The 12,029-nt window shown below is 52.8% G+C and overlaps 5 protein-coding genes and 1 non-coding gene across 6 annotated transcripts; 3 read left to right on the forward strand and 3 right to left on the reverse strand.

Annotated features, from left to right (window-relative positions):
- Positions 1–276: 276 nt before the first annotated feature.
- VTN31DRAFT_4568 (uncharacterized protein) lies at positions 277–2,427 on the reverse strand (the record flags this gene model as incomplete). Its single annotated transcript, XM_069404970.1, has 5 exons — positions 277–1,279; positions 1,351–1,500; positions 1,573–1,803; positions 1,858–1,957; positions 2,157–2,427. The coding sequence occupies 5 exons, from the start codon at positions 2,425–2,427 to the stop codon at positions 277–279; spliced, it is 1,755 nt and encodes a 584-aa protein (XP_069260081.1).
- A 923-nt stretch (positions 2,428–3,350) lies between these two features.
- Positions 3,351–3,836, forward strand: VTN31DRAFT_4569 (uncharacterized protein; the record flags this gene model as incomplete). The annotated part of the gene is made up of 1 exon (XM_069404971.1): positions 3,351–3,836. The coding sequence occupies one exon, from the start codon at positions 3,351–3,353 to the stop codon at positions 3,834–3,836; it is 486 nt and encodes a 161-aa protein (XP_069260082.1).
- Positions 3,837–6,568: 2,732 nt separating this feature from the next.
- VTN31DRAFT_t58 lies at positions 6,569–6,640 on the reverse strand. The gene has a single exon. It is a non-coding gene; the product is annotated as a tRNA-Ala (tRNA).
- Positions 6,641–7,176: 536 nt separating this feature from the next.
- Positions 7,177–8,676, forward strand: VTN31DRAFT_4570 (uncharacterized protein; the record flags this gene model as incomplete). Its single annotated transcript, XM_069404973.1, has 2 exons — positions 7,177–8,453; positions 8,511–8,676. 2 exons carry the CDS (start codon positions 7,177–7,179, stop codon positions 8,674–8,676), a joined length of 1,443 nt encoding a protein of 480 aa, XP_069260083.1.
- A 355-nt stretch (positions 8,677–9,031) lies between these two features.
- VTN31DRAFT_4571 (uncharacterized protein) lies at positions 9,032–10,177 on the forward strand (the record flags this gene model as incomplete). Its single annotated transcript, XM_069404974.1, has 1 exon — positions 9,032–10,177. The coding sequence occupies one exon, from the start codon at positions 9,032–9,034 to the stop codon at positions 10,175–10,177; it is 1,146 nt and encodes a 381-aa protein (XP_069260084.1).
- Positions 10,178–10,836: 659 nt separating this feature from the next.
- VTN31DRAFT_4572 (uncharacterized protein) lies at positions 10,837–11,454 on the reverse strand (the record flags this gene model as incomplete). The annotated part of the gene is made up of 1 exon (XM_069404975.1): positions 10,837–11,454. The coding sequence occupies one exon, from the start codon at positions 11,452–11,454 to the stop codon at positions 10,837–10,839; it is 618 nt and encodes a 205-aa protein (XP_069260085.1).
- Between the last annotated feature and the right edge of the window lie 575 nt (positions 11,455–12,029).

Genomic DNA, 12,029 nt, shown 5'->3' on the forward strand with positions numbered 1-12,029 from the left:
AGAAATACGTTGGTACCTACCTACCTACATACCTAGCTACGCGGTAGTTGAGATGATCGAATTGATAACTTTCTATCATCCGGATTGATCTTGGTCATTCCTGCATATCGATTGTAATAATAATGTTGTATCGTGGTATCACATAAGAAAGAGCCGACCTCAAGACCGGGGAAAAAAAAAACATACGGTACACTCTATGTACTACAAACCACGGTCCTGTCCGAAAACTAATTCCTGTCCATCAAGGACGACTGGAAAGTTTTTTTTTTTTTTTCCTTACAAAGTTTGCTTTCCTCTCGTCTCAATCGGCAACCCGATCATCGCAACAAACGATGCCAGGAACAAGGAAGCCGAAGTATAAATCGGCGCATTGGGGTTCGCCTCCCCACCGTAGATGGCCACGATGGGCGCCATAACACCGCAGAGCCGGTTAAAGAAGGCGGAGATACCGGTACCGGTTCCGCGGTTCGGCGCGGGGAAGACCTCGGGGGTGTAGGCGTAGAGGACGCCGTACATGATATTCTGGAAGAAAGCCTCGAGGGAGGAGCAGGTGAGCTGAGCGTTGGGGTTGGAGGAGATGGTGAAGCAGAAGAGGATCACGCCGGAAATCATGGTGGCGAGGGCCATGGTGCCCTTGCGGCCCAGGTACCGCATGTTGACCGCGTAGCAACCCAGGATGGAACCGGGGACGCCCACGATGGAGGTGATGGCGTAGTTGCGGTAGGTGATGTAGACCGGGGTGGGGCCGGCCTCCGAGCCGATGTTGGCCAGGTACTGCGGCAGGAAGGCGTTGAAGAGCGGGTAACCCATGCCGATGGCCGCCCAGCAGAACCAGAGAATGACGGTGGTGACGGCCAGGCGCCACCCGGCGAACAAGGGGCCGATGCGGCTGGCGCCAAACTTAGACAGGGCGCGCTTGACAATCTCGACGTTGCTGAGCGTCGCGTCGCCGACTTCCTCCGGGTAGCCGCCGATCTCGTTGAGGATCTCCTCGGTCAGCCAGGTCTTGGTCTTGTTCTTGTAGGCGATGGCGTGGACGGTCCGCACGGCTTCCTTTTGCCGCCCGCGGGACAGGAGGAACTTGGGCGACTCGTACAGGTGGAAGAGGAAGAAGCGGCAGGCGAACATAACCAGGGTGATGGCGCCCATGGAGATGTTGAGGTAGCGCCAGCCCATGTTATCTTCCCGTCGGCAGCACGGCTGGCCATCAGGGACCACCGAGCAGGCGTCCAAGCCTTCGGCGCAGCTGTAGTTGGGAACGAAACCCCATGCCAGCAGACTATATTTTTCCGTCAGACTGATGTTTCTCCTAGAGTTTTCTCTCAAGATAAAAGGCACTGGTGTCCTCACCTGCCAACAAGCTGCCCAACCGGCCACCAAACACTCAACAGTGTCAGCAGATTTCCCGACGCCCATGGCAGGAACTCCAAGAAAAGCGCGCCGTCGACGGGAAGATTTCCACCAACGCCAATTCCGGTTGCAGCGTACATTCCGCAAACCCTAGACATTGCTCGTTAAGACCTGCCTACCCCGGAAATCGACGAGAGAAAAGAAAAAAAAAAAGAAACATACCCGATCCAGTTGGGGCTCGAAGCAACGCAGATGCCAAACACGCCACAAATCAACAAACTCAGGTTGAACGCCAGGCGGCGGCCTATCAGATCCGACGCAACCCCCCAGAAGGTCGCACCAACACACAGGCCAACAAACAGGGCACAAGTTGTGAACCGGACGTTGGTGGGCGAGACTCCAAACTCCTGGGTCAACGAGGGGAGTGTGACGGCAACACCCTGCAACCAGAGGCTGCGCGTCGATGTCAGCACATGCATGGAGCTCGCTCGCGATCTGGTCGCTTACTTGTCCGCAAACCATCCAAAGCCGCAGAGAATAAACAGCTGCCACTGATATCGGCCCATTCCGATATCCTGAATGGCAAGGTTGATCACCTTGGCTTTTCCTGTTGCACATGATTAGACCCATTTCTTCACCAGAGGATACTAGTCTACCGGGGCGCCCAGAAACGCGGCACTCCAGGCGCAGCGCAAAAACCAAAGCAGCAAAAAACAACTGAACTCAACTGATACTGTCGCATTGGGCAAACGGGCAAAACGCAAGGGAAGGGAGCTTGAGCCGCATGGGCAATTCCAGTCACATACGATCATAAACTGTGTCATGGCCGGAGGCTGCAATCTCGTTGTCGACTTCGGCACGGATGGCTTCCAGGGTCTGGTGGCTGTACTCGGGATTGGAGGAGACGCCATTCTCCTCGGAAGCGACGCGATCCAGCTTCTTATCATCTTTTTCGGGGCTTTCTTCGACCCGGCTGGGGGATTGTCGATTCTCGGGCGGGGAGGAAGGGGCCAGCGGAACCACAACCCCGAGGAATTCCTCGCGGTCATGCCGCTTAAAGGGATTCAAGAACGGCATGGTGACAAATCTCGTGGGAATCTCAACAACAGAAAGAACTGGGCGCTTGGGCAAATCTCACGGGCAGCACAAGTCGCAATGGGCTACCGAAGACCGAGACCGGGAACTGGGCAGCGCCGCTTCGGACCGGGACACCGGGATTCAATACGCAAGTATTTCGGGCTCGCTGCTTGTGGTGTAGTTGAAGGGGTTGCTGATTGCAAAACTAGTACTCAAAGTAATATCTCGGCTGAGGCGATTGCTCTCTGATACAGAGAAGGCGTTCTATTCACACGATGCTGGACCAGGAGTCGCAACACGATGGAATAGAATGACTCGACATGCACTGTCGAGTCGAGCCGAAATGGAGGAAAGCTGGGAAAAGAGGCCAAAGAAGCTTGAGGTTAGGAAAAAAAAGAAAATATCTGCAAACCGAACCAGGGTCCTGTTCTTATACGGCGCGGAAGAAAATCTCCTCCAATCCCGTTGGATTTTTTTTTCCTCGTCTTTTTTTTTTTTTTTTTTTTTTTTTTACGTTTTATAAAGGGCTACAACGGATCTCGAGGCGAAATGGCAGACATTGCAATGCCGGGCGGTTGATAGGTGCAATCTCTCCCCGAACGATATGGTGGAGCTCCCTCGGCATTGCTCATTCGTCAATGCATGGGGGCTCCACCAGACCCGGCAGCGCTTCGATTCGGCGACCCGTCCCTCGGGTCCCCCACTGTTCCCACATCACTTCCAGGATTGGCCTAGCGCGGTTTATCTTCCCCCCCTTTTTGGGGGGGGTTTTTTTTTTTTTTTTTTTTTTTTTTTTACGTTTTTATAAAGGGCTACAACGGATCTCGAGGCGAAATGGCAGACATTGCAATGCCGGGCGGTTGATAGGTGCAATCTCTCCCCGAACGATATGGTGGAGCTCCCTCGGCATTGCTCATTCGTCAATGCATGGGGGCTCCACCAGACCCGGCAGCGCTTCGATTCGGCGACCCGTCCCTCGGGTCCCCCACTGTTCCCACATCACTTCCAGGATTGGCCTAGCGCGGTTTCCTGAACGATCTGGCAGGAAATTTTACGGGCATCCGTCACAGCTGCCTCAGGCCTGCGATCCGGTTTTGTTTTTGCTCCGTTGGCCGAAGGAAACCGCTTTTGCTGAGGGAATCAGAAGCAGAGATATCTACTCCGTACGAGGAGGATCATACGACTCGGAATGGGTGTCTGGATCTGGAATTTCGTCGCTATCTTATCATCATCACTTCATTCTCACCTGTCCATTGCCATTGCATGCATGCAATTGTCGTGTTTTAGTGCAGAAATATACATATGTACTTGCTAACATGGGCGATCCCAAAAGGGCAAATTCAGCGGCTTTGTGCCTGTTGTTGCGTTGGGGAGGCTGTTTGCGCGCTACGGTGCTACCCCGCATGTGAACATGGACTGTGCCATTCATGGTTTTCCCATTACTCATTGATTTCTCTCCGCGGAACGCGTCAAATTCTTCATGGTTGCATCGAATGCTCAACTCAAAAATTCAAACGGGGAAATGAAATCCCCAAGCTCGCTCGGCTCGGCTGGTGACGGCCGCAGCTGTGCACTGTGCATTGTGCAGCAATGCATGCCAAGTCATGCCCCAGTTCATCCTCGAACAATCGCCACGAGGACGCCATTTCCGCGCCACCGCTGTCATTGAGCCGCCACAAGCGGAAGCAAGGATCTTGATAAGTGATGGCATCACTGATGAAGGATGCTTGCAGCCGGCATGGCCAGGTCACCTGCTGGGATGTATGATCACGTAGTGTATGTATTATTATTACCAGGGTCATTGAAAGTTTGGTTCTATTCAGGTTTGTTTTTTTCGTTCGTTTTTTTTCTTTCCTGCTGTTTAATTTCAGCGTCAGACGGGAAAGGGTCAGGAGCTTATCTTGGCGGCCCACCATGATGTCATGAACTTCACATGCTGCCCCATCAGACCCATTGAGTGGGACTGTACTAACTCATTAGGATCTAGTGCTTCATTTCATGCAGTTGGCTCTCGGCGAGCAACAAAACCTTTCATGGGTTCTTTCCAGGAGTTACAGAAATCAAGTATGTATTAGTACTACTCGAAGATGTACGAGTATTTCAGTGAAATACGCTGACTCGCTCTTATTGCGTTTCTCACAAAAGCATGCAGGGTTCATTGATCTGATGAACTTCACTTTGAAACTCTACAAAATTTTTTCAATGGTCCTCCAAGCGACATTGTTGGTGTGATTCCCATTGGACCAAACAGGCATCATCTTCATCGAGTTGGCGGTGAATCGGCGAAATAACAATAACCCAGGCTTTATACGAGCTTCTCCTCCGTACTTATGATTCAAAAAACTCAAACCCTCCACGAGTCCACGATGCCGGCGGGAAAATCCGTCCTTGGCTCATCCACAGCAAAGGAAATACTGTACCCCACGATGCAGAAAACACAACCCGAGAACTTCCTGTCCTGCAGCAGGCTCATGAACCATGTATGTACGAGTCATTTGAGTTTGTAAAGGGCTTGTCCTCGATGTTGCAGCAACGAAAGGGCCAATGAATTAATTGCCGAGCAGTCGCTGAGGTGATCGACGTGGGTCAATACGAACACCCGAAAAGCAACATGCCCTGAACGCCGAACCTCTCTCATCACGACATAGGATCCATGCATGTCATCCGTACATTCAACACATAACTACTGTACTCCGTATAATACCAGAATCTTGGTTTAAGCTTCAATCCACCCTCATGCGAGGCACAAGGTTCCCTGTAGATAGCAACCTAATTCCGGGCGGATCACGTACTCGTTCTTCGTTTCTTGACTCGAAGAATTCGAAGAATTCCAGTAAGAAACACACCCGACAATCGTACATATATTTGCTCTCCGGCCTGCACTCACTGTACTCGGCGTTCCCGCTGGTCAACAACGCCCACTTGGTCTGCTGCATCAACGCGCGGATTTGTTTGCCAGTCGATTCTGAATGTGACCAGCATGTTCACGTCCACGTCCATTACATGCCATAACCACAGTTCGAAGAAGGATCCAAGATCGTAAGACTGAACCCACCACACGCTCCAAAGTTCTATAACCACCTTGTCCTTTGCGACAGTGACTTGAACGGGACCCATATCATACTGTTGTTCTCCTACCCTCCGTGATGTGTAGATATCTCATACTACAACATCTTTGCTAGCGCTATTAATGATGCTAGACGGCACAGGACAAGGAGCAAGCCACCTCTTCCTCCGCTTACGTAGAATAGAAAAAGATCGCAATCACACAGTCTGTAGGTCAAAGGCCTGCCTTTTGTTTCGTCGAACCAAATAAAAGCGTTTAGAGAGCCGTGATTAGGGGAATAAAAACCTTCTTCTTTACCGGGCGAGTAAACCGCAAGCCAACTACTACTAATTTAAGTACTCTACTAGCCATCGAATGTAGGTCATGAGGCTGGCACTCGCAACTCCTGTGTTTCCCATTTCCAGTGCCGCAAAGCGTTCGGGGAAAACACTTTTGGACTGCATCCCTCGAGAAAATACTTAAGTTGCCGTGTCATTGCCTAGAGACCTCGAGAAAGGACTTCCCGTTAGAGCACTGGATCACACTGGAAGACTAGGGAGGGAATTGTTACTCCCTCTGACTTTGAATACTGTATGTAATGTCCATTTGATCCAGAGTCTCATCATTGATATGAAAACCACGAGCTCTTGCGGCAATGAGCGGATTGTAGTACACATTCCCGTTCGCGTCGGCCTCCCACAGGCACTGATTCCGCAATGTTTCTCCATGAATTCAGTCCTGATCTTTGCAGTTGCACTAGTACGAAGCATGTTCGCATGCAATCTGTCGCGGCTCACCCGTTCGTTTCACGAGTCGGATCGATAAGGGTAGAGCTTAGAAACTGTGTCTACTATTGATATGCGTCGTGACGCATCCATACACGCGTTATGATCAAGTCGAGCATCCGAAACTTGGCGATTTGGGCTCTTCCTACCTCGATAGTTCCCGAGGCAGGCAGGCACGTCAAGCAGCCATCATGACTCGCAACGCACATTGTTATGTTGCAGCCTATAGGTCAGATTAGGGCAGGAGAAGCAAGTTACAGCATCCGCCCTGGACGGCCGCGTGAACGCAGGGAAAAAACAAAAAAAGTTATGGACTCGCGGGGAATCGAACCCCGGACCACCCCTATGCTAAAGGGGTATTATACCACTAAACCACAAGCCCATTGGATGGTTGCAATCCACACTATTTTTACCTATATGTCGCTAAGCTTGGATGTGTACTGCCAATGCTTTCGAGAATTCGTCGCGGTGTACCGTAGGAAGCATATCCTGATCTGGTAAGGGGTAGTAGTTATGGTGTAATCGTACGGTGCACAATTGGAAGAAGCCGGTGTGCATTTAGACCGCCTCGACTCAGTATTTCTTTTTCTGTCCCTAACTCTCCGAGACTGTTGCGTTGTCGTTGAAGTGGCCAATCCAAGATAGAAAGTCTAGACTTTCCCAACGTTGACCGCTTCTGAAGAGTGACGATTCTCGAATTTTCCGGTCAACGTCCGGGATCCGCCTTAAGTGCGGTAAAGCCGCGGAAGATCGTTCTTGAAGCTTGGGAAACTTTGAACTCTTCTTCTGGGACCAAGTCCTACCTGGTGTCACCTCGACCAACCCAAAGTCGGTTGAGGTCCTTCGATCACCAGTTACGGGCTGCGGTCTTGGAGCAGTAACGTGTAAAGAATCGCCCCGCTGGCTTTTAGTCGTACAATGACCGCCGACAATATTCCCAGCCCGGAAAGCAAGCTCGCTATGGACTCGGATCGCGATGACCACCCCGAGCCAAAGGCAGACGGCGACAAAAGCGAAACAGCTCCAGATCAACAATCGTCGGACAATGGAGAGACGTCCAGCGCCAGTTCAGAAGCGGAGACGGGCCGTGATGCGGCATCGCTGGGACATACGATGAGCCGGATATCGACCGATCAGTACGGCAACACATACCCGGAAGGCGGCCTCGAAGCGTACCTGGTGGTGTTGGGCAGCTTCATGGGTCTGTTTGGCTCTTTAGGCCTGGTCAACACCATCGGAACGTTCCAGGCGTATCTTACGAGGAATCAACTGCGGGACCACAGCGACGGAGCCGTGGGCTGGATCTTTGGCGTCTATAACTTTCTGGTCTTCTTTGGCGGCATACAGGTTGGGCCCGTGTTCGATGCCAAGGGGCCGCGGCTGCTCGTGCCGACGGGATCGGTCCTGGTTGTGCTGTCAATGATCCTGGTCGGGTTCTGCACCAAGTACTGGCAGTTCATGCTAGTTCTGGGGATCCTCAACGGCCTGGGCACTACGCTGATCTTCACCCCAGTGATTGCAGCGGTAGGCCATTTCTTTTTGCGGAAGCGAGGGATGGCCACGGGCCTGGCTGCGACGGGCGGCTCGTTGGGCGGGATCGCGTTCCCATTCATGTTGCAGAGCCTGTTTCCCAAGGTCGGGTTCGCGTGGGCTACACGCGCCGTCGCCCTGGTCTGCTTCGTGACCTGTGGAATTGCATGCATCCTTGTGCGATCGCGACTCCCGTCGAAGCCTGCGTCCAAGGAGAACATCCTGCCGGATTTCCGTATCTTCCGCAATGCACCGTTCACGGCCACCACTTGGGGGATATTCCTTATCGAATGGGGGTTGTTTATACCGCTAGCGTACATCTCCTCGTATGCTCTGGCGACGGGCTTCTCCGAGTCGTTTTCCTATCAGATCCTGGCGATCCTCAACGCGGGTTCAGTGGTTGGTCGCGCGCTCCCCGGGTTCGTTGCGGATTACGTCGGGCGTTACAACGCGATGATCGTGACGGTGCTGGGATGCATGCTGACGACGGCATGTCTCTGGCTCCCAGCGGGCGACAACAAGGCGCTACTGATCGTCTACGCCCTGCTGTTTGGGTTCTTCAGTGGCAGCAATATTGGTCTCACGCCGGTATGTATCGGACAGTTGTGCAAGACGGAGAACTACGGACGCTACTACGCTACATCTTACACGATAGTTAGTCTTGGGTAGGTATCCTGTTCCCTTGAGTGTGGGCGCGGATGGACGCTAAAACTGGCGATCAGCACTCTGACGGGTATTCCCATCGCGGGCGAGATTCTTACTCATAACAACGGGGATTACTGGGGCCTCATCACCTTCACCGCGGCGTGCTACTTTGCCGGGGTGCTGACTTTTATGGCCGCCAAGGGGCTAGCTGTCGGGTGGAAGCAACCATGGGCTGTATTTTAGACACGGGGATTGACGTGACCATGATAGATATACAGAATTTTCTAATCATGACGGTCGTCGGGAATGATATCCGTCATTGTGTTTAACTTTGATGATCTGACACGGAAGCCATGTTTATTCGACAGGATTATTCTGACCGGCGTCATCTACACAACGCTGTCCATGGAACCGCTCATCTTGATTCCCTCCTCGAACGATGTTCCATAACGGACGGATCTGCCGGAAGGGCCACAGCGTTAAAATGCCCGATTCCATCGCCGTTCGCATTTCGTCCTTCTTCCCTGATTGTCTTTTTCAGTGAAAAAGTGAAAAATAAAAAACCAATTGTCGCAGTCCACCCACGCACCGGCTCAAGATGAGATCCGTCGCCGCCCTTATTCTGGCGCTGGCCGCATCGTCTGGCCATTCTTTACCACAGGCCGTGCCGCATATCTTCCCGTGGTCAAGCCGGCAGCTCGCCAACGGGGGAGGTGAACCGGGACCGGGATCGGGAGCAGGAGCAGGAGTGGGCGCGGTAGCGGTTGCGGCCGGGTCTGCTCCTTCGTTCACGACAACGGCGGTGCCATCGACATGGTCTGCGACCAGCTCGGTGGTGACTCCGTCCGTGGTGTGTCCGCCGCCGGTCACCGTGACGACGACGGTGGTGGTCTGTCCGAGTAGTACGGTGCCGGCGACGGCGACATCTGCACCCGCAGCGCCGTCTGAGCCGCCAGCCCGATCGATTCTCTCGCTGCCGGTGCCTCCATCGTCGGCGCCAGCTGCTCCTCCATCCAGCAGCATTCCGCCGAGCAGCGAAGTGGTGGTGGTGGTTCCATCCGCGCCCGCGCGCGTCATTCCGTCTTCTTCCCTTCCCCCCGCAGTCTCCGTCCTACCCACCACTAGCTCCGTCGCGGTCTCTGCTCCCGCTCGGGTCGCCCCCGACGGCAGTATCAGCGTCAGTGTCAGTATCAGCGTGGTCCCGTCTATGGTCTCCGTGACAGTGTCCGAAGTCAGCACCACCTCCGTCGCGGTGCCGTCCATCATTCCCAGCGTCAGCGTCAGCCCCAGCTCGGTTCTTGTCTCCGTCCCACCGGCCGAAACATCGGCGCCGCCGGCGCCCGCTCGCGAGGCGTCCATCAGCGTGCCGCCGCCGTTCTTCTCATCGGAGCCCGCGACGTCGGTTCCACCCGTCTCACCATCTCTCCCGCCGTCGTCGGCTCCGGCAGAGTCTGCGCCCCCGGCTCCTCCGGCGGCGGGATCGGTCGTCCCGTCCGAGACCGTTGCTGCCGTGGCCGCTGCAGCGGAAGCTTCAATTTCTGCGATGTTGACGCCGCCGCAGGTCACCGATACCACCACCAACAATAACAACAACGTGGTTGTTCGGCGGGCCGTTCGAACCAGTCCGCGCAAGTCCGAAGGGCGAGCTCAACCTCGGAGACGACAAGCACAAGCACCCTCGCGCAGCAAGGGTCCATCGCGTCGAGGATTCTTCACGTTTGGGCGGCGGTTGAGACTGCATTGATTTCATTTTGGTAATCCGATTTAGACACTCGACTAGCTAGCGAAGATTTAATAGAATTTGGATTGTTTTTAATCATACATGGATTGTCAAACTGACACCACCGACGCCTTACACTTGAACATTGGCATAACAGTAAACACCTCTACTTTTTCAACCCTCTTGCCATCGTCGTCGCCGTCGTCCTTCTCGAGGGCAGCAACCATCTGCCTTTGCCGTTGGCTCAACACTTCGTCTTTTCTCCGCAAAACCGTCGCCCATCCCCTTTGGAATCTGTTCCAAACTTCCCCTTCATCTTCTTCCTCTTCCTCCCCACAGGATACTAGTAGATACGGCAACGCCCCAATAATCCGATCCAATAAATACGACCCACGTATGCCGAGTCTCGACGTGAGGATCGCAGCGCGACATTCCGGGGAATGAGCCTGCAAGACGATATGAAGGACGGTGAGGCCATTCGCTACCTGTACCTTAACCATCAGCGAATTTTCTTTTTTTTTTTTTTTTCTTCACCTCCGGAAATAACGGACAATCTCTCTCAACCATGGATTCTCCCATATCGGTCCCGGCCAGATATCGCTCGGGATGACACCTTGAAGGGCCCAGTGGTCATTGGAAGTGGCGATTTCGTTAAACACTTCACCGTTTATCAATAAACGATTCTACCACTGACAAGAATGCAAGTACTTACCAGGCGAGAAATACCGAAACAAAAACTCACACACACAACCCATAATCTCTACTTCCGCAGTGGAAAACAGCTTCAAGAAGAACATCTCCTCTTCCTCCCCTCCACAGGAAGAAGAACCGGGAGGAATACGGAATAATTCATTGTATACTTGAATCCGGAAGAGCGCCCGGCGAATCTCTTCTTCCTCGGCCTGCTCGTTCATTCCATGTGCCTGCTGCTGCTGCTGCTGCTGCTGCTGCTTGTCCCGAGCAGCGTCGTCGATATAGCGATCCGTGAAGAAGTGCACTGCCGTGGTGATGCGTCGGAGCATGACCAGGGCATTTCCGGGATCCTCGGGAACGGTGATGAAAGTCGTCGGAGTAGGCCTCGCTCGCCATGATGCGTACTGTGCGAGGAGGATATTCCTCCTTCTTGCTGCCTCGACTTCTTGTTGTTGCGTCGACAACGAGGCAGATCTCGCAAAAAGGGTTTGGGCTCGACAGGTGACAATCACCGCGGCTTCGGGGAGTAGATCCTCAGAGCCGACGATGCATCTTGCCGCTGCAAGGACGGTTTCTTGCTTTGCATGATGCATTTGAGCCGAACCCATTTCGGGTTATATCTTTTCATGCAATATATAGAAAGAGAGATATTTTCTTTTTTCTTTTCTTCTTAGAGAATAGACCTCCCCTTTTTTCTTTTTTTTTCTCACCCGCAGCAAGGCTTCCAGCTGCTGAAGAAGTCAACAGACCTTGTTGACAGGCAGAGAGCACAATGTGCGAGTGCCAGACTGCGTGTATGTATCGTGTCATGTCTCATGTCTCGGCTGTAAACAACAACACGTTCACAAAGACACTCAATTCATTCATTCTGGTTCTGCTTAGTCGTCGTCGAGCAGAGTAAACTCGCGGATCCAACAAAATCTCCTGGGTACAACCAGCACAAAGAACCCATCCATCTCTTTTTTAGCTACCGGTTCCAGATCTTCAGCCATGGTGTGAGTAACATCCTTTGTTCAACTGACAAAGACACTTGAACTGACTCTACTCAGATCCACCATGCATATGATGATGATGATGACCTGGTATAGAATAGATGGAAGAAAATTTTATGAACATTGGTTCATGCAGGTTGTAGCCATCCACGTGACCACGTAAACCCTAGCAACAGGATTGAAGAAAAATG

Source organism: Thermomyces dupontii (assembly GCF_041956625.1).
Source record: "Thermomyces dupontii strain NRRL 2155 unplaced genomic scaffold VTN31scaffold_4, whole genome shotgun sequence".
NCBI classification, from domain to species: Eukaryota; Fungi; Ascomycota; class Eurotiomycetes; order Eurotiales; family Trichocomaceae; genus Thermomyces; species Thermomyces dupontii.